Below are 21,733 nucleotides of genomic sequence, written 5' to 3'. Positions count from 1 at the left end.
GCAGTGATTTGCTGCTTTTCAGAAATGTCATCCACTGATACACTCCTGAGGAAAAAAAAAATCAACTATGCCATCTTTTCCATTTTATTAGGTAAAAAATGATATTTCTTCTGGGTAGAAGATGGTAAGATGAACTTGTGTATTGTAATGGAAATGGTGTCTTTCACCCTGAGGAATCCCCAAATCCATTACTAAAGACCTAGCCTGACATTTGTCCCTTGTACAGGAATTTAGGTTTCTCCCTTTTGTATGGAGTTTGTTTGAATAAGGACTTTGAATAAAGAGTCCAATCTTAAAATCTGCATAAATCAGGAGAGAGAGCATAACCCTGAAGTGGAAAGGTAATAACTGGCCAAGTCTACAATGAAATTGTGGGACACTATTGCATTTCAGGCTTCTAGAATAAACTCACAAAAGAGTCAGAGAATATTTTACTTGTACAGAAAGTGCCTGTGACCATAGGGTAAAATCCTGGTTCCACTGAAGTAATCTTAGGGATTTCCTTCAAAGTATTTAATTTGCATATATATGTATATATATATATATATGAAAAAAGAATCTACAAAAAGGTCATCTGGAAAGATGTTAAGGAACCTAGTAACGTGTGTAAGAGGGACTTCTCATTCTCAGCGTGGTGACTGGACGTTGACCTGACTTGTAAGGCACTTCTGTTTGAATTCCTATTCTAATGAAGTGGTCTGGTAGCTTTGCTGAAGAAACAAGGGAGTATGAACCTGGTTCCCTCAAGTCCTCATTTCAGAAAGTTTTGTGTTCTCCATAGTGGAATAAAACAAATGTTGACTTGTCAGAAGTTCTCATAAAACTGGGTTGTCATCTGCCAGTCAACATTAATGTAAATCATTCATCCAAATCCCCTGCAGTATTCAATATATGTACACTCAAATGCCAAGGAAAATACATTTTATTCTGTTGTGCTCTGCAATAGACCTAGTTAAGACTTTTAGGAGTTTTAAGTGGTAAAGTACTCAGAACTTTTAAGAAACTCATTCTGTATAAAAATCAATTTCTAAATAGACCTAGTTAAGAGTTTTAGAAAAGATAAGCAATAAAGTATTCATAAAGTTTAGGAAACTCAATCTGTGTAAAAGTACATTTCTAAATGAAGAGCTCAAATCCACCATTTATTGCTAAATGAGTAAGATTTGCTAAAATATTTTCTCAACTGATATATATTCATCAATTCATGCATATTTGCTCATATTATTAATATATATTCATGTATATTTTATGGTCTAGCAGGCTTTGTTTTCTCTAAATTCTTTACAAATGAAAGTAACTGCAACCTAGTGTTATACTTAACAATATGTTATGTTTGAGAAAAACTACTTAATAATGCTGTATTGAGTAATGGCCTAACTCAGTGGAAAAAGGAAGAATTTTTCTGTGTCTGAAATATTGATGTTCCTCTTCAGAGGAAGTAGTTCATATAATGAAAGTTTCAAACCTGTTAAAATGACTTCTAAATCACATTTCAGCTTCTCAAAGTGATTCCAAAACTGGGTTATTTAGATTGCAGTGTAAACCCAGTAGGCACGACAACTATGGTACCACAGGCCATTGCCCCTTTTAAAAGGCCAGTAAGAGGTTGTGTAAAAGGTCTGCTTTTCTTTATGTCAAGTAGAATCAAAATCTTCCTTATCGGTAATTTTATATTTTTCCAGAGGGATTTTTTCTTAAGTGACAACTTAAGATTGCTGCTGGGAACTTTATGACATTTTTGAACTGAAGAACTCTTGCATGTGCATTTTGCTGTCTTGAAAGTCTGTTGTTCCTGTTGCATTCCTAGGTGATAGTGGAAGCAAGGAAATGGTCTTAAACTTACTCAAAACAGATTGATATGATATTAACAGGTGTTAGGGAGAGCCATATGGATTTTTGCAGCTGTAAATTCTGCTAGGAATGTCAACCTCACCTTTAACAACATCAGTAAAAGTCAACATTACGTGTATTTGTGGGGCTTATTGTAGTGCCACATGTGGCAGCACACTACCTTTCCCGTTTGAGTAATCTTATTAGGTGGAGGTACTTCCCAGTGTTGTGAATTCCTCACTTTGATCTTTTTCATACTGCAACCCTTAAGAAGTGTGGATAGATGGTAGATAAAGCCTCACTATGTAAAAGAATATCTGATTTCCCAAGGCAAAATCTAGGTTTTGTTTGCAGCTAGTTAATCTCTTGTTTGAGAAGCATTGCTCAGTTATGAAATGATTGTTCTACTCTGGATAATGAGAAACGTACCTGTTTGGCAATAGATAAATTTATAGAAAGACAGGAAGAGAATGGTGATAAAAACATTGAAAAAAGCAAACCAGCTACTCTACTTCAGTCTAATCTACATACCTGCTAATCCAGATGTAGAGATGTCTGTTTAGTAGCAAGTATAATGCCTTTACCATCATCTCTGTAGACAGAGATTGTAGCAGAGCAAGTCAGGGCCAACCTGTGGTTTTGGAGCCAAGACCATGGGATTGCCCCTGTTTCTCCCTCTGCTCAGAAGAAGTTCAGAGGGTAAAGCATTGTTTATTTCATTTCTTTCCATAGTTTTCAAAACATACTGAGAAGCATGGGAACATGGTGCTTTCGTTGTCTTTCTAAAGCCCATATTTAGGGCAGACCTGGAAATATATCTGAATATGAGGAACTGAAAGGTTAGGAATCCATGTCCTTTAAGAATCTTTTATCACTTTGTCCCTACTTAAAGGAGGACAGAAAAAGGGTGACACTTGACTTTTTCAGTCAGATGGAGTTTTTGTGTCATTTTGAGCCCCTGTTGCTGGGTGCCTGCAGCTGTGATGCTCTAAATTTGCTTTCAGGGAGACAGTTCCATTTTAGCTTCCAGTTCTAATAAATGGTGACAATGAGGTAGACATTAGGAACTTGAACCAACACTAAAATATTTTAAACGTTTTGCTTAGTTTGGGGTGGGGTCTTGAACTCCATTTTGCTATATTTGCTATACTCCTCTCAAAATGAAGGAGCTACCATTTAAGTGAGCACAGGCTATTTACTCTGGCTTTGTCGGGTGAAGTCTGAATGAAGAATTTCCTACCTGTGACAAAAGAGACCTGATTTTTAAATATGTGAGTTGGGGGTTGGGAGGGAAGTATTAGCTAAGGCAGTAATTGTAACATTTTGCTATTATCCCAAATTAACTTGAGTTGAAGTACGATGACAGCAGAGAGCTGAATGAAGCGAAGCTATCCTCTACAATGCCATACGTTTCTCCTTATTCTGTTCACTGTCCAATTTGTATTTACCTCTGCATAAGGCATCAGGCTAGGCATTAAATCTGCATTTTTTTTCCTGACAGCTTGCATGTTAAAACTTTGTTCTTGTATAGGAATTTACCAAATAGAATGTTATGGAGCCACTCTGATTCTGGATAAAAGGGGAACAGGCTCATCCTGGTCCTCCACAGCACTTCTAAGAACTTAAGTATTCATTTCCGTTCTTTTTCCTCTGAAAAAGAGCTGAAAACAAGATGTTTGGGCATAAAAGAATGAATGGCAATTATTATTGAGGGTGGAGGGGTAGAAAACAAAAAGAAAACCAAAAACATATTTTGGTTCAGTTTCAACTAAATTGCTTCCTCCCCTTATTTTTCACTTCAGCAACCAAACAATAAAAAATCAAAACTAAATAAAAAAACAATACCCTTACTCTTCTCTTTAGTGCATTGAGTTTATGCATATGTTTGTAGTGTAAGGCACTTAAATCATAAGCGTCTCGGCATATTTGCACATGATCTGTTGTGTACACAAGCGCTTTTCATGTGCAGTTGCTTTATTCAGGCAGGTGTCCACTTTTGCACATGGAAGCATTCATCATTTCTGGAGTTGCAATTTTGGAGGGCCACTGAAATGTGACCTCTGTTACGTTCTTTTGGGGAATTAGAAAAATATGCTGAATGATAATCTTGTTGTATAACAGACTGCAGCTTGGATCTTACGTTACTTTCACCCATTTTACTAGTATGAACCCTTTGATTTATCTAGTTATTACTGATTTTACAATGGTGTAAAGGAAGCAAAGACAACTGTTAGAAGGAAAGCATAGCTATAAAGATTAATCTGTCATTTCCTTTTGAAAATGGTAAGCTTTAAATAGCACTGTAGGACATAGTCATGGCTAGCCTGCTCCTCCAACCCATATCGCCTTGGAAATTCTGTCATTACTAATGTTACTGCCTCTGTGAGTTAAGGAGAAAACTACCTGTTGGCAGTGATTACCCTAAAGATAAAGCGTGTGCTTCCATGCCACAGCCTCATCACTTTACTCCCTCAGCTTGGTAATTTCTTTACAGATTTTGGCATGGGGAGGTCATATGTCTCACTGTATGTTCAAAGGCACTGTAATAATACGAACTCCAAGAGACAAAACATAAAGATTGTGACATTTGCTTTTCTAGTTATATTGTCATCGTTTGTGTGAAGGTTTAAGTGAAGCAAGGACTTGGATCTTTGAGTGCACCATAAACTGGAAAGAAACTTCTAATACACTACTCTAATGTAAAAAATAACTGAGAATGTTGCCACTGGTTTTATGTAAATGGCCTCTGAACTATAAGGTAGATTAAATATTTAATGTGCAATTGCAGCTCTGTTATGAAAATTATCAGGGAGGTGTGATAGTTAAAAAAAAATGATACATTAAGTTCACTGACAATTACATTTCCTAATAATATGATTTACTACAAGAAAGCAAGACTTCTATGGGGAGCAAGATCTAAATACCACATTTTATCGTAGCTCTGTGACTACTTCCATTTAAACAAATACTTTCCCAGAGATAGATGGAGAGCTGTTAAAATGATTAACTAGTATCTCTGAGAGTCTGGTTTCCTTTCCTAGCTAGGTCACATACTCACTGTTGAATGTTGAGGTTCAGATCCATAAAGAATTTAATGTACTTGCCTTTTTGCACATAGAACCATAGAATAATTAGTGTCGGAAAGGACCTTAAGATCATATAGTTCCAACCCCCCTGCCATGTGCAGGGATGCCTCGCGCTAGACCATGTCGCCCAAGGCTGTGTCCAACCTGGCCTTGAACACTTGGACATATTTGCTTATTCACTGCCCGGAGGAATTTAGGGATATTATCTAACATAGAGCCATTGAGATTGCCCATACACCTGTATGTACTGTTCTCAACTGACTCTGATTCAAACCCTACCTTTTGTGGTCAGTTTTATACATTTGAAGTCTCTCCCAAAAAACTAGAAGTCCTGTTCCACTCCTAACTGACATGTTAAGTTAGCAGAGTGTGTCAATAGAGCAGTCAGTTTGCTGTTTCAAACATCATGGTTGTTGACGAAGTCATATAGAGGAGAGCAAAAGCCAACACAGCACTTGGGAGATTAAAGTAGTGTGTCTAGAATCGTCTGACTTCAAACAGAAGTAGCTGTGCATCACGCAGTTGTCATCACTAGTCTTCAGTAAAACTGCAAAACTTGGACAATGTAAGGTGCTGGATTATACATCAATAAATTGCACGTGTGCTGTCTTTGTGACCTTGGTGGGATAGTACAGCAGGATTATCCCTGCCACTCCACGGTCTTTGAGTGTTCTCAAATACTCATCAGTAAAGCAAAACTGTTGCAGGTTCAGCTGTGCTGCTCTGAGGCTGCTTAAAGCCATTCTCTTTGTCCAGAGATAATATAGCTAATGGCTCAGAGGTACAGCAGCATAATATGACAGCTCAAGGTGTATCTTAATTTATGTGGGATTAGATGCATGATATGGAACACTGTAGCTCTACTGTGGCAAAGAATGTTTTGATGCTGTGAAAACCTATGAACAAAGTCCTGAAGAGCACAGCAGAAAAGCAACAGAGGAAGGCAAGTGTAGAGGTTATAAAAAGTTATGGCTGTGACATCTGAGGTGAGCAGTGTGTTGTCAAAATCATTTCTCCTGAATAAGGTCATGGAAGCTGAATATTTACCTGGTAAGTCTCTGGGAGCCTCCAGCATCAGCACCAGCGTAGCTGGTTGTTTGCAAATGATACAGGCAGCAGGTGACACAGCTACTACTGTGCATCTGAACTAGGAACAGCTATTGAATAATGCACTTTTTTATTGAATAGAAGTGTGAATTTAGTGGAAAAAATTATCATTGCATAAAATTTCTGTTAAATTAGCTCCCCCTGATTATGAGCTTTATCAGGAGCAGAAATAACTAGCAATCTTCCAGCAAATAGCTTAAATGAGTTAGTTTAAAAACTACATGTAACTGTCTTATCTATCAACTGATGCAGTCAAATTAAAAAATTATGTGCTCATAAATGAACTAGGAATAAATGTACAAAGTTGGTTTGGCAACTGAAACACTGAAGTTAAAATTATGGATCACAAATTCTTGCAAATAAAACTAAATCAATTTCCAAGGTAATTGGAATTTCTTTCAAAAATTATTTATCACAGTGTCATCTTTCATAGTTTCAACAGAATTTATTTGATGGCTTTCTAATGAAATATAATTAATCAGAGGAGGGTTTTAGTAGCTTATGAATTACTATCATCTTGATATTTAACTTCTAATCATCAGTTACACTTGCTGCACTGTTCCAGTTTTTTCCACTCATATGATTTTATTGGACATATATATTTTGCACCTGAGCAATTAGATTGTGATTGCTGTTATGCATTGCTTTATTGCAGCTCATATTTTTGTCTAATCCATTGAATCCTACTTAATACATGCATATATTTTTTACTTTGGAAAAATGCTTCTTTTTTGTTCTAATAAGTTTTGGCAATACGTTTAAATGGGCCTTTCTGGTGCATGTGCAAAACCCTTTTGTGTTACTGCAGCAACAGCATTAATAATCATTAAGTCTTTTTTGCCAAACAGTTTGCTAAGCTGGATTCCTTAGAAAATTTACCCCAGGAATTACAAATCTGTATGACTGCATTTTTCATGGGGTTTGTGGCTGTGCTGGTACGCTTCCTTGAATCTCAGGATTGTTACTTTAAGGCAAAGAATGATGGAATCAGTAGTGCAGTTATTGTGCTCTGTCAGAACATGGTTTTCAGTCTGTAAACTCAGAACAGCCGTAATGGAAATGAGTAATTATTTTTTTTTTGAAAGAGGCTGGACCAAGAAGGAGAAAAGTTATTCTGTCTCACTAAAAATCTACAGAGGAGAGGCTTATAGTTCACCCGCTGAAGTAGTGCTTTTGCTGTATACACATATAGTTGCTATGTAGCTTCTGTATTACTTTAGGAGAATTTGCATAATCTCTAGAGTAATTTATATCCATTTTGTAACTTTATATAGGATGTGGGACTGGGCAATCTAATCTCAAAAATCTGGCTCTACTCCTGTTGTTTCACTAATTTCTTGCTCTAGTGACGGAGAATAAACCTCAATATCTTGTATCATTACCATCACAGAATCACAAAATGGTTGAGGTTAGAAGGGTTCTCTGGAGGTTGTTACTGCAGCCAGCAGGACTAGGGAAGTAATAATCCCCCTGTACTTGGCACTGGTGAGGCCACATCTCAGATACGGTGTTCTGTTTGGGGCCCCTCACTACAAAAGAGATACTGAGTTGCTGGAACTGAGGTTGTTTAGTGTGGAGAAGAGAAGACAAGCAGGACCATATCGCTCTCTACAGCTAACTGAAAGGAGGATGGAGCAAGGAGGTGGCCGATCTCCCAGGTAACAAGTGATAGGACAAGAGGAAACAGCCTCAACCTGCACCAGGGGAGGTTTAGATTGGATATTAGGAAAAATTTCTTCTCTGAAAGGGTAGTCAGAGGCTGACATGGCTTAGTGGTGGACTTGGCAGTCCTGGGGTAACAGTTGAATTTGATGATCTTAAACATCTTTTCCAACCTAGTTGATTCTGTGATTCTATGATCTTTTCTAACCCCCCCCTGCTCAAACAGAGCCACCAAGAGCCAGCCACCCAGGACCTTTTCCAGGTGGCTTTTGAGTATCTCCAAGGTTGGAGACTCCACAGCCTCTCTGGGCAGCCTGTGCCAATGCTGTCACCCTCACAGTAAAAACGTGTTTTCCTGATGTTCAGAGGTAACCTCCCATGTTTCAGTTTGTTCCTGTTGCCTCTCAGCCCCATCTCTCTCAGCTTTTCATCGTAGCAGAGGTGATTCAGCACCTTCATGGCTCTTTTCGTTGGACTCCTTTCCGTCTGTCCATGTCTCTCGTACTGAGGAGCCCAGACCTGGACACAGCACTCAAGTGTGACCTCACCAGTGCTGAGGAGAAGGAATTAGAGAATTGTGCAGCTGTAACTTTTTAAGTTTATTGATTTTTATCCTTCCTGGGTTTTGTCCTTCTTCAAGGTCTCTTTGAAGGCAACTCTTCAACCTACAAGACCATCTGAAGACATTTTATTGTATTTCTCATCTTTATCTTTTCCAGAGAAAAATGCACTTCTTTCAAACTTTCTTCATTAGTTATATTCTCTAAGCAGCTTACGAGTCATCCTTGCCCCTCTTCAAATTAATTTTTAGTGGGTGTGTAAATATGCATATAACATGCATATATATCTCCCAAATTTTAGGTGTTTGTTATTTGACCACATGGGTGTTAATAAAAATATTGGCTTGTGGACCCATCATATCTGTGTGATACTTACTCAAAATATTTCTGTGTTTGATGACTCCTTTTGAAAATGGATTCTTCTAATTGCGTATGTACTCCTATTCCTCATTACAATGATTTTATCTGCACTGATGCTTTCTTTTTTATCTTGTGACAATGTCAGCTAGAACTGTATTACAGTTTTAACAAAGGTCAAAATATGCTACATTTTCTCTATCAGCTAAGCCAGTTACCCTGTAAAAGAAGTAAATTACATTAGTTTGACATGATTTGGTTTTGACAAATCCATGGTGGCTGTTATCATTTTAATTATCTCCAAGGTGCTTTTAAGTGGGTAGCTTAAGAATTTGTTTGGTATCTTTGTGGATACCAAAATTAATTCTTTAACTCCCTGGGCTCTGTTTTGCTGCTTTGTATGTATGATTATATACACGCACACATATATGTGTTTCTGCTCCCTCCATATATATGTGTGTGCATGCATGCATCTATATATACGTATATATATGTGAAATGTTTCCCTTTCTATACTCATCTGGGATCACCCTCTGTAAGGTCTCAAAGATAATTATCAATAGTTCAGTGATTATTCTGTTCTGTATTGAACTTAAGCATCCATCTCCTTTCCTCTCCTTTTCTGCCTAATCTGCCAGAAATAACTAACACAAATGAAGAAAATGTCATTTATTCACAAAAAAATACCTTTTTTGAGGCAGGAGTGAAGATTTGACAGGACTTGGCTCCTTGAACTTGAATGTGTTTGTTGATAAATGAGTTAATAAAAGAAATGCAACCGGTTTGTAAAGATTTGTGGTGTCTAAAGAATGATTTTTAAGGTGGCTAGCTGTATAAGCACATAATGGAGTCTGCCTTATTTTAATACCTTGTATGGAAGAAAAGATACTGTAAAAGAAAAAAATTCAGGTATTTAGCATACAAAAGATACTTCGTGCCTGTCAGCAAAGCCAGTCATATTGAAGCAGGCATTGTGGAGAAAACATGAGACCACCTAAGTAGTCACTTTATTGAATATGTAACTACAAGTGATTAAGATTATATGGTGACAACAGCTTTCAGGATCCAGCTGAACCAGAAAAAGGGAACCAAACCTGTAGGTCTCAGTGAGAGAATGGGACCACACACCTATGTGCACATATAGCCACATTGTTTAATTTTTGTGTATTGTTTCTACTTCTAAGGCATGGGTACATTTAGAAGGAAAGTAGGTGCTTCAAGTCCTTTAATCTCAGAGCCTTACAAGAAAAGAGGAAGACATGCAAACTAAATGCAGGTTTCTGTTTAGTTAAGCGTGCTTCTGATGGTGAAGTTTCCTGTGAGCATGGATTGTTCAGTCACTATAACGTGAGCAGTGTGGGCGATAATCTGTAGATATTTACATCTCTGTGCTGTAACTGAGAAGCAAAGACAGGAGAAATAAAATGGAAAATTACTGTACATCTTTAGTCTCTACAACTATTTTTCACCCTGTTTGGTAGACTTCAGAGCTCTACACCCATCTACCAGGAAGGATGCTCAGTATGATGACATTGCCTCTGTGCTGCAGAGAATCCACTATTTCCTAAGTTCTGATGTACCCTAGTTCCACTTTGAACCTGGTATTCGGGACAAGAGGAAAGACTGTGCACAGCAGAATGCTTTTAGCAAAACTGTACCATTCCTGCTTTGTCTGGATTTGGACAAAACTGAGAGCAAAACAAAAGGAATGAATTAGTTTAGAGAATGCTACTAAATCTTGAAACATGAACTCTGTGCAGTATGAACTGCACAGAAATTGTTGGCTTCGGAATCAAGCTTAAATTCTTTGGCAAGTAAATCATATCACATAAGCCTGATACAAACCACAAATACATTTGACTTTTGCCCAAATAGAGTCTTTATCCTTTCTAATTTGTTGCTGGATGTCATACTTAACTGTTCCGTTTTGGAAGTAAATGTTCTGACTTTGAAAATTTTGGCTGCTTTGAAAGTGCAGTTTGGTTTTCAAAGCAATGAGATTTCCTTTCTTTTTTCCCCTCCTTCCCTCAAAGAAATTTACAGTTTGTTTTTTAATACATAGGACTAGCTGAAATGAGGAGGAGACTCAAGAGTTCCTCAGAACAATGTGTAAATGCAGTGTATTCCTTAGAAATTAATACAATTTCATGATACTGCTGTGAGTTTAAACAATAGCAGATTGCCATCTGAAATCTGTAGAAGCTAAAAGCAAAACAAAACCTCCACAAACAAAAAAAAACAAACAAATAACTGAAGAAGTTGTACTATAGTCACACAGAATGAGTGACAGAGCTGAAAACTGAATCCAGTGGTGCTTGATTCTGCTTCCTGATCTGATCTCCCTGTCAAAACCTGAGCATTCTGTATATTCCATATTACAATATAATAGGCAAAAATGTTGGGCTCCAAATTAGAAATGGTAGTGTTTTTTCCAACTAAATTACTGGACAATTTTGCTGGGAAAAAAAAAAATATAAAAAAATCTATGAGCTATGTTTTTTTTTTCATTGTAGAGTTTTGTGGACAATTAGTAAGTGTTTGCTAACTAAGACTTTTTACATGAAGAGGAATGAAAGCAGAAGAAAAAATGCGAGGGACTTTTAGTAGGGAGTCATGACTGTAGAAAGGAAAAGATCGAACTGAAAATTTGAATCTCAGGTGTATGGTATTTATTTGCAGTAAGATTTTTACTTTCGATCTTTCTGTTCAGGGTCTTTGGACATATAAGCTACCGTTCAGACTGGGAGCTGGTAAAGGTGGACTTCAGACCATCCTTCCCCAGGGAGTGCACTGATGATGATTATGAGTCTTGGGAGCTCACAAATCTACAGGTATTCACAGCCTTATGTTAACTGCCACAACTTTTCCATAGCTTTTGTATTCATTTAGACCTGTATGTTTTCAAATAAATAGCATTTGGATGCTACATCCCCAGCTTTGATCTCCATATGTTGGTATTTTCTGATTTTACAAGAGTTTAAAATGTGAGAGGATTTTATGTTCCCTTCAGTTGTGTGATCTGTGTCCTGGGAAAGACAGAAGTGTATCTGGTGGTTTGCCATAATAATAGGTGGTCCTGCTGGGTTGAGAAGCATATACCATAAACTAAAGCATGTAATATTGATTGAAACAATTTCAACATGCATTTGTGTGTTCTGCCAACTTTCGTACCATGTACTGTACTCATACATAAATTGCCATGTGTAAAGTCCATTCCAGAAGTAATTTAAGTTATCAGTGGACCAATCAGGTAATGGAGTCCAGTTGTTTTGGGCAATACCATTTCTGCAGTAATTCATTAAGGCTGTGCTAATCCTGGTGTTCTGGCCAAATGCAATTTTGGGAAGCCACATTCTCTATATGATGTATTGACTAAATGGGGTTTTGTGTTTTTTTTGTTTGGTTTTTGGCCTTTTTTTTTTTCCTTTCTTTTTTCATTAAATGAAATATGTCATATAATTCATAATATATTAATCATAATTCTGATTATGTTTTGTTTCTTCCAGTACATTTGTTCTCAATCTCTCTGCAGGGGTGGGTTTTTTTGGCTTATGACTGTGCTTCTCCAGCTTTCGTTTGCTAGTTCTCATGCCAGTATCTTGGGGTACTGGCATTGAATTGTCCTTCAGAAATTAGAAACTACTAAAATGACTTTGACAGAGTACTTGCAGCTGCCTGGTTACCAGTGGAGTGTGTGCAGATAGTCTTCATTCTACCTGTGTCTGCATGGTTTGTGCTTGTTGACTGCCAACACAAGACATGGTGATTTAGCTAGAACTTCAGCCATCTGCATCTACGCTGTATTTTTAAATGGCCACTTGTAGACTTGTGCCTAGGTTGTGCACATGTGAAACACGGTGTTGAACTGAACTTGAATTTTCAGGAACATCTTTGGATTTTGCCCTGAAATATAATGTATTTTACGACTGTGTAATGGCCCGTTACTGTACAGCCATGGATAAGAGAGCTCTCTATACCTGTACATTTGAATATGAGAGAGTTTATACAAGTTTATAGTCTTGGTAGCAAGACCAGACTTTCTCAGAACAATATAAGGTCACGTCTGTGTGATGTAGGTCACGGCGTGCAATAAGTCCGGTGCTTTGATGTTCAGGGTGATCGTTGCATCATGGGCCAGCAGAGGAGCTTTCGAAAGAGGAAGATTACATCATGGTGCATTAAAGGGAGAAGTTTCACATCAGCTCTCACGTCCAAAGTCTGTGAATGTGTGAACTCTGATTTCCTATGGTGAGTCTGTCTGTGGACCTTTTGATTTATTGCTAGCAAATAGTTACTTAGAGTTTGAGATGGATTTATTTTCTTCCTTTTGCCTCTCTCCCCACACACCCATGTATAAACAAATAGGCAGTCTGCTCTTTGAATAACATGTTGCTTTTGCATTTGCCTTTGTTTTAAAAACACTGGCCTGTTTTAAGTATTTGTTTTACCTGACTGAACAAATCCTGATGTTTTTCTCTATTGATCAAGACTTGAAAAATGACTATTAGATTGATTTGTAAGGCAAGCAAACCCTTTCTTGCATGTTCAGCTGGTAGAATAATACCAAAAAAATGGTTTTACTCTTAAAAAGTAGTCTCATCCACACCAAGTGAGACTGTTGAATGAAGCAGCGTTGAAGTAACACCCTTGGTGTTGATGTTTTTCAGTGATTATGGGTTTGAGCGCTCCGCACCTCTGAAGTCAGAGTCCAGCAAATGTTTTGCTGACTTTTGGTTTAACCCAGAAGCACCTCCTGAAGACTGTGTGCTGGGGCAGGCATACTCCAGCAGCACTGGGTAAGCTGATTTTGCGTTTTACTGGCTTGAAGAGCCTTCCAGAGAGGAGGAGAACGTTCCGACCAAGGGCCACAAAAGTAGTTTGAAGGAAACATAAATAAGGCAAACTGGAAAAACTCGGAAATGTGGAAGTTCTGACTCTGATTTAGAACACGTGCAGAATGTGCCTGCAAATTAATGAACTGGAAATACTACTTTACATGTTCACAGCAGTTCAAAAAATAATCCATTCAAGAAGAGGGGGAGCTGTCTTATTATTTTTTTCTATAATTTTTTGTGATGTGTTGTGACCATGGTTAGGAATGTCCATTCAGAGCCTTTTCTTTTAGCCCTTTGCTTGGGTTCAAACCAATTTTCAGTTTGAATTCAATTAATTACTCTAAGGAGCCAGTATCATCTCACAGAACTTCCCACTTCGCTTCTGTAGGGGTAAGGACTTCTGTGGAGAATAGATTCTTTTCCTGACCATATGGGCCACTCAGAATCAAAGGAAAGCTTCAGTAACTGTAAACAATACAGCATAGAATGTACAGTACAATGTAGTCTGACGTCTGTGCTGAGAATAACTTGCAGCTGGCATCTATTCTGGCTTATCATAACATCATCTCTGTTGGTTGTGGAGATGAGGACCAAATGATGAAATGTCAAATCTGGCAATAGAATCACAGTCTCTGTGTATATTTGCCTTACCAAGGAAAATGATGCCTTTTGGGTTGCGGCTGACAGCTGTGGTATACAGAATAGGAATTCAAAAGAGTGAAATCTGACTCCAATTTTAAAGGATGTTTAAGAATAACATACCTGAGTGAAAATGATCTGTAAATAATTACTGTACACATCTGATATTCCATTATTATTTCTTTATGAGTGTTAGGTTTTTCACTGGTTTATACTGCTATGTTAAATAAATGCTTTAAGCATTTTAAGAAATGCATAGATTTGAGAGCAGCAGTTAAACAATTGACTCTGAGTTAATGCAGAAGCTACTTAGTCTAATTTCTTCCTATTCTTTGGGGGCTGAACCAAGACCTCCATAGCATTGAGGACTGCTGAACGCTAGGAAAGGGTATGGCAGAGAGGACAGCAGATGATCTAGCTCCTGGAGGGCTGCTCTGTCATGTTTCTAAGTTCAAAAAGGCAGACTCTTCCAATGCATACAAGTGAAATCATTATTGTGCTCCACACCATCTTTCTTCAACAGGTTTCACTCAGTAAAGGCAATATCCCCTATCAAAGTATTTGCATCATGAATTCGTTTAGGTCATCTGTAATCTTGTCTGTTTGTGAACCCAAGGAATATTCATTAGCTGCCATCACACTCATATTCAGTGCCTCTGATGGTATTCTGCTTCACCTCTCATTCACTGTGCCCACTGTGTACTGTTTTTGTAGGTACAGGAAAGTTATTTCTAACGTGTGTGAAGGTGGCGTAGACCTGCAGCAGAACTTAGCACAGCATATGTGTCCGCTGATTGCTCCCAAAGGACTTCAGATCAGCATCAGGGAAGAAAGCCTGGCCATTAAGCCTGGGGAAGATATCACCTTCATTGTCAGACAAGAGCAGGTAGGAATGAACATTGGCTTTGTGAAAGTTTCATCACTATTTTTAGGGTTCATTTCCTTCCTCCCTGCTTTGCTGCTGAATAAATAGTAATTTGTGCTTGAGACAAAGATAAATAACTCTCTGAATATTGCCACTTCTGTTTTCAAGTAAATCAGACAATGCAGTAAGCTCAGTAAACCACCACATTCTGTCCACAGAATGGGATTTGTCTCCTCAGCAGCAGAGTCAGTAATTATTCCTTAAAGGCAACAACTTCTTGCAAAATCAAAGGAACTAAATTACCAAAGTCTCCTTAGACTGAAAATTTCAACTGCTCTATCAGAGAAGAACAGAAATGCAGACAACATTTAATATTCTGATTTAAGTGTTTTTGAGAATCTGCTTTTCAGAAAGGAATGAGGCAAAGCTTTACAGAAATCAGCAAAGAGCACAACAAAAGGACGTTTATTATGTATTAGTTGTGTTCCCAGAGATATGGATTTTTTTTCTTTTTATTGAGAGAAACAATGCCCTAAGGCCCTGACCAACAGCACTGAGTAACTTTTGGACGAACTGTTTGCTGTGGGTGTATTTCCTAGCACTTGTTTTTTACCATTAGGCTATAACTGCTGTGCTCAGGTTACCACAGTGTTGTACTTCCTGGCTAACCCCACTGATTTACAAGAACTTGAACAAAGTTCACACATTTTGGCAAACCTGTGCAATATAAATCGGGCACTTGGGATTAATTTCTGTAATGGAATCAAGAAGGTTATGTGCAGAACACCGGGCTGCTTAACACTTCACAGGCTGTCTGTCCCAGTGCTTGCAGTGCCCCAGCAGTTTGTGTGGCAAGTTATGCTGCCTTCTCTTTTTAGGATTTGTTTGGAAATGTTTATTGTAAGGATAGAGCATTTGGTTGCAATTTGGACTCCTAATGATTTTGACTGGCAGTTTGACTTTTTTTCCTACTGAAGCTTTCAGGAATCTCTGTGGCAATACTGCAAGCATTTAAAACTATTCAAAAATCTTCAGAAGTGAGGGATCTGGAAGAGAATCCCGTGCTGTGTTTTCTGATGAAGTCTTTGCTCAGTACGTAGAAGTGGAAGGCATATTTAGAAGAAATCTAGCAGTTTGCTGCCCCCTATGGCTACGAATAATACTCAAATGTCCTGAAGCGGTTTTTAGGATTTAATCTATACAACAATGTCTAAAGAGAATTCGTAACATTTACTGAGTTTAAGAAAGGGCTCTACTAGGATAAACCAAAACATACCACTTTCTCTGCTGAACAAAATTGATTTACTTGTTTATGTGAATGCATGTTACTAGGCGCAAGACATCAGGAAGTAAAGAAAACAGGCTTTGGTATGTTTTGGCAGTTTACAAGTGACCTTATAAATAATAATATATAGTTATAATTATTTTTTCCTAAATTCTTTTTGCTGAATGTATAAATAAACAATGTCATTGCAATCATCTATTTTGCATGGAAGAGGAAGCCCCAGTTCCTTTTAAATTTAGCTGTGTTTTCCCTCTGTGACTTTTTTATTACCTGTCCACTGCTCGCTGTCTTTTCTGGTCAGGGAAACAGAAAGCGCCTTGGCGTTTTGAAGACAGCACTCTCATCTCAACACTAGGGAAGCTGTTAGAATAAAACACCAAGAGAAACTTGCATCCATTGGCTTTCAACACTGGTTTCTGTCTCACCTGGAAAAAATATGCATGTGTACTTGTTAGCATAAGAAAGAGCGAACAAGAAGTGTTTGCAAACCAGTATCACCTAAAGAGATTCCACTTACTGGCACATTGCTGGCAAGAAGACATCTCTTTTGTGTTAAACTTTAATAACATTATCTCCTCTGCTAAATTCTAGTCATCTGTTGTCAAAAGAAAGATGTTATTTGGAAAAAAATACAGTGAAGAAGCTTTTAAGTTCCTTATGTGTGTTGACATACGGTGTTCAGGTATTTGATAACCTTATAGGTTCCTTATTATGGGTATTCTTTTACATTGTAAGCAGTGCTCTTTCATCTGATAAAATATAGAAGAAAATCAACCAAACTGCAACGTAATAGAGGAAATAATAGTATGTTTTCCTTCCCTTTATAATTCCGGGGTATGTAAATTCTAGGCTTTGTTGCCTCCTTTGATTTTACATTAATGCTGACTTTTGGGATTACGTTTTGATATAAACCTGTTTCAGAGAGTGGCTTACAGGGAAGTGATTTCTGAATACTTTGACGGGTGTCAGCCCTCTGCTCTGATGGCCATTCAGGTCACCTGATTATTATATGGATGTATATATCCCTTTCCTAGAGGCAATGGAGAATTTTAAACCAGCACTGTTTTCACAATACAAAGTATTTTTTACCCAGCCTGGACTTGCAGCCTGTTTTAATTGTATGACTGTGATGGCTGTGTGTTGTGGCAAGCAGGGAGTAACATATCACTGAAGACTACTGAGGATGCAGAGAAGCTCGCTAAGTCAGTGCTGCCAGGAGTGTTGAGAAAGTGTTGCTGATAGCACTTGAAATGAATTTTCGTTTGACTCCATCCACGTCACCAGTCGACATAGCAAAAGCCTGACTTCTCTCCTGAGCAGCCACACCATGACATGAGTGATGGCCATATGTTTGTCCTCTGACAGTAGTATCAGTCTTGGAGTATTTTAGGCCTGAGTTTAGGAAGTGTGATTTAAAGGGGCACTTAGCAGAAGTGCAATGAAATAAATTCTGTGAGATGTTTGACACGACGGAGTTAGTTGGCTGGACTTTTAAACCCTTTCCCAAACCCAGCTCAATAATCTGTTTCATTAAGCATGCATATGGCATGCTAAACGTGCAGGTAGCTCTGTACAGTGTGGTACAACTCTGCACAAAGATCCTAGTATGGCTCTTGAAGGTCATGTGGTTGAGATGCCCATGGTCTACTTAGAAGGTGCTGTGAAGAATGTCTAAACTAATTAATTTTATTTTATAATTACGTAGGCTAGAAGTTCACTGAATGAGTGGTTATTCACTAAAATAACTATATTTAGCTCTTTGCAATCAAATGTTCATCACTCCAGATCCTGGGGCTGGCCTGCATCATTATGTTAGTTAATGTCCAGCTTCATTGAGACAATAGTGATGGTTTCTGTGTCATACAACTTGGTTAATGGCTTTGGGTGTCTTTTTTGTTTTAAGGTAGCACCTTACTGTGAAAATTTGTGTTTTTTTCTGTTAATGCACACATGACCGATAAAATCTTTGCTATGGGTATAGTGGTTTTACTGTAACTCTTGCAATTGAGTCAAAATACCTGGCTGGGGCTAGAAATGCTATTGTGGTTCAGGAAATGATTATAATCATGTGTCCTGTCTATTTTGGTTCTGGCCATTTAAAATATTTTTTATATATATTTCCTTTTAGGGTGATGTATTGAATACCAAATACCAGGTAGATCTTGGAGACGGCTTTAAGGCAATATATGTGAACCTTACGATGACTGGAGAACCCATCCGTCACCACTATGAGAATCCTGGGATTTACCGGGTCTCGGTGAAGGCTGAGAATGTGGCTGGGCACGACGAGGCTATGGTGTTCGTCCAAGTCAACTGTAAATCAGCTCTTTGGTTTTCTTACTTTTGCTGCAGTGTAAAAACCTCAAGACAACTATGAAGTAGTAAAGAAGATCGCTAGTCACAATTAGGAAAAATGCATATTCTTTTCCAATAACTTCATGCAGTCTTGCGGTACTGTGTATTGCAGAGGCTTGCAAGCCTGATGTATTAGGGGGTCAGAGTTAGTTTTGTTTGGACTTGTGAAAAGGATGGTGCATTAATCTTTTAAATAGCAAGCATGCCTGAGTTCAGATCTTCAGTTTGATCCATCTTCCTGACTCAAAACCCTGTTGGCTGTCTTAGCCACTAAAATTTAACACTTCAAGCTATGTCTTTTTAGGAGCTTCTAGTGTGAAGCAAGTGAACAGACATGTTGAGAAATGTATGAGTTCTTGTATGGTTTAAAAAACAAAATAACCAAAATCTCAGTGTTTCTAAAAGTCACGCTACTCATTAAAGTACGAAAACCTAGATTTTAGGTAGTTAATTCTCACAAAGTTTTGAAGTGGTACTTGGATATAACTTTGTGTTGACAAGCAGTATTGCTTAACATAGACTTCTCTCCCTCTCCTTAATTAAGACCTTAAAAACGTCATCAAACAGATTTAAAAGAAAATAATGGCACAGCACAGGGAATACCATGCACCATTGCAAGCTTAATGTACCTCACTGATCTCATAATTGAAATGAAGAGGGAAAGTTATAACTGGAACTGAATTTTCCTCTCTCTTTGAGATTCAAGACAGCTATTGCTTTGCCTCTTTTCAGATGCATCAAAAATTCGGAAACAAGTAACATCAAAGGGAAAGATACTCATCTTGCATTCTGCAGTTGTTTGTTTGCCTCTGTTATGATTGGCATGTCTTCCATCCTAATCCCAAAGCAGTGGAAATCGCTAGAGCCACATACAAGGCTGTGCACATACCTGTGTGCTTTATGTCAGCCTGTCTAGTGACTGCTGATGTTTGTGTATTTTGCTAATCAGAGTCCTTCAGTTCAGAGTTTCCAGTTCTGCTTTGATTAGCAGATGGAGACCAGCCCCTTAATGCTAATAGCCAATCCCTATGAAAGTCAAACAGAAACGATCAGAATTGAATTTTCCACCTCAATATAATTGCCTGTTTCTTTTTCTGTTTGTATTTGAAATGATTTTACAACTCCAGATAAGTATTTAGGACCAATACTTTTTAGGAGCTTCTAGGTACTTAGAAGTAGATTAAGCACACCAACAGTAGATCTGTACAAGCAATGAATGGCAAAAAACTCTGAGGAGAGCAGCTCACCATTCAGAGAATTACAAGTAAGCCCTGGTGGAAAGCAGAAACTCTGCTTTCTCAAAATGTGCTTCTGCTGCAGCCTACATCAGGATAAACAGTAAAAATAAAAGATGCTGATTGTGATTTATACAGTGGATTTGCAAATTACAGAAGCAATAGGTATTTTTGTGTGACTGATGTGTTAAGAGGACTGGTGCTAAAATGAAGAGGCATCTGAGCACTGAAGCAGATGTGGTCCATTCCTGAGCTTGTCTGTGGATGCAGCTCATGATCTAGAAGACTCATGGAAGCATGTCACCCAGCCTGCTTGGATAAATGCTTTTGATGTGATTCGCTCTTTTTGTTTTTTTAGGAAAGATTTGAGGAGATCAGCTAGCATAAATTGAACTGCAATTTCTGTATTCTAGAGAAACTCATAGTCATTCAGGGACACTTTTCACTGTGGAATATAATGAAAGCAGAAATGTCCATGGAGTCCTGCTTTCACTCTTATCCCCAGCTGATATATTCTGAGGGAATTTTTTCAGGGACAAATGGCATAGGGAATATTTTTACTTCTGACAAGTTCTATTGCTATGGGAATGCCCTGTAATGCAGGACATCATCCAGATCACACAATTTACAACTTTTTAATGAACTGTAAAAGGAATGAGAGCAAGTCTGATAGTATAAATGTGAGTAGGTAACCCAAAATAAAGAGAAATGAAGAAGATTTAGGCCTACATTTTCTTTTTCATGATACCATAATCTCTAGTGTGTGAATAATCAGGAAGCTTTGAAAATCACACTGAAATTGTAGCTCTGTTAAACAGAAATCGTGGTAGACAACTTCATTACTAATTCTACACAATTAAGGGTGCTACAAAGCTTGTTCAAATGCATTATGGAATTGTGTGACTGAGACAAGCAGAAGAACTCACGGTAATTATTTTTAACTCTGTAGTATATAGGAATGGCAAACTTGAAATAACAGCCATCGTTCAAGTACCACACAACTTTCCTTCTAAAAATTTTGGAAAAGAAAGTGATCTTCAGGAGCAAAACCATGTCTCACAATGATCAGTTTCCTCTGGGAAAATGTAAATTTATGGCAAAATTAAAAGTGATGCAGATCCCTCCAGACTTCTTTGATTTACCTCATCAGAAGGAAAATCTATTTCTAGGGGGATCAAAGTCCTACAATTTCTGAATTTTCCCTTGAAGCTCTAGTAATAGGAGGGGCGTCTTAAGTCCCCTTTCATAAAGAGGTTATTGGAGAAATCATTTGTGTAAGCAGGAAACATGCCTTGAGTTCACACAGGTGGTTAAAGAGTCGTTGGAGAAAATGCAGAATGAACATAGAGACTAACATCTGGATGAAGCAGGACACAGGCTGTTCAAGTGAGGTGGAAAAAGGGTGTGCACAGCTCAGACAACTTGTTCTCAGAGACGTTCAGTCAGTTTATTAAGATGAATTTACCAAAAGCATTTAGTAAAAATTAGAAGTGAATGGGCAATGGTTCAGTTCATGAAAGAAAGAGCAATAGCAAGACTTTAGACCAGTGTTAATTTCCTTTAAGTCTGCACTGGGATTAAAGACTGTGTGAGTTAAAAGGTATTTAGAATGGAACAAAAAATGATTGCTTAGTATTCATTCTGTGTAATAAATGCATGTTGGACTATACAACTGTTTGATATCCTGGATAGGTGTTGCAGCTGAAGTTAAGAAATTTTAGTTACCACAATATGCTATTATAAAGCTTTTACCCTCAGATGTTCTGAAAAAGAGATACTGAAAAACCTCCAAGGGAAAGATTTTCTTTCAATAAAATTATTGTACTATGAAACAAAATACAACATTAAGCAGCAGATAAAATGATTGTAATGATGCATTTCTCTCATACAAGTAATAATGTTTACAGCCTTCATCGG

At 37.9% G+C, this 21,733-nt stretch overlaps 1 protein-coding gene across 8 annotated transcripts in view; it reads left to right on the top strand.

The window, feature by feature from the left end:
* Positions 1-21,733, top strand: part of SORCS2 (sortilin related VPS10 domain containing receptor 2) — a 548,057-nt gene that overhangs the window by 499,072 nt on the left and 27,252 nt on the right. For all 8 annotated transcript variants that reach the window (XM_062638797.1, XM_062638795.1, XM_062638796.1 and 5 more), the window contains exons 15-19: positions 11,313-11,433; positions 12,717-12,850; positions 13,270-13,398; positions 14,791-14,962; positions 18,355-18,541. In XM_062638797.1, coding sequence (XP_062494781.1) covers positions 11,313-11,433; positions 12,717-12,850; positions 13,270-13,398; positions 14,791-14,962; positions 18,355-18,541 — 743 coding nt within the window. The remainder of the gene's footprint in view (positions 1-11,312; positions 11,434-12,716; positions 12,851-13,269; positions 13,399-14,790; positions 14,963-18,354; positions 18,542-21,733) is intronic.

Source organism: Pezoporus occidentalis, unplaced genomic scaffold, assembly GCF_034315485.1.
Source record: "Pezoporus occidentalis ecotype Australia unplaced genomic scaffold, CSIRO_AGI_Poc_V1 ctg58, whole genome shotgun sequence".
Classification (NCBI taxonomy): domain Eukaryota; kingdom Metazoa; phylum Chordata; class Aves; order Psittaciformes; family Psittacidae; genus Pezoporus; species Pezoporus occidentalis.
The sequence above is the reverse complement of the archived record's forward strand: the minus strand, read 5'-3'. Positions and strand labels throughout refer to the sequence as shown.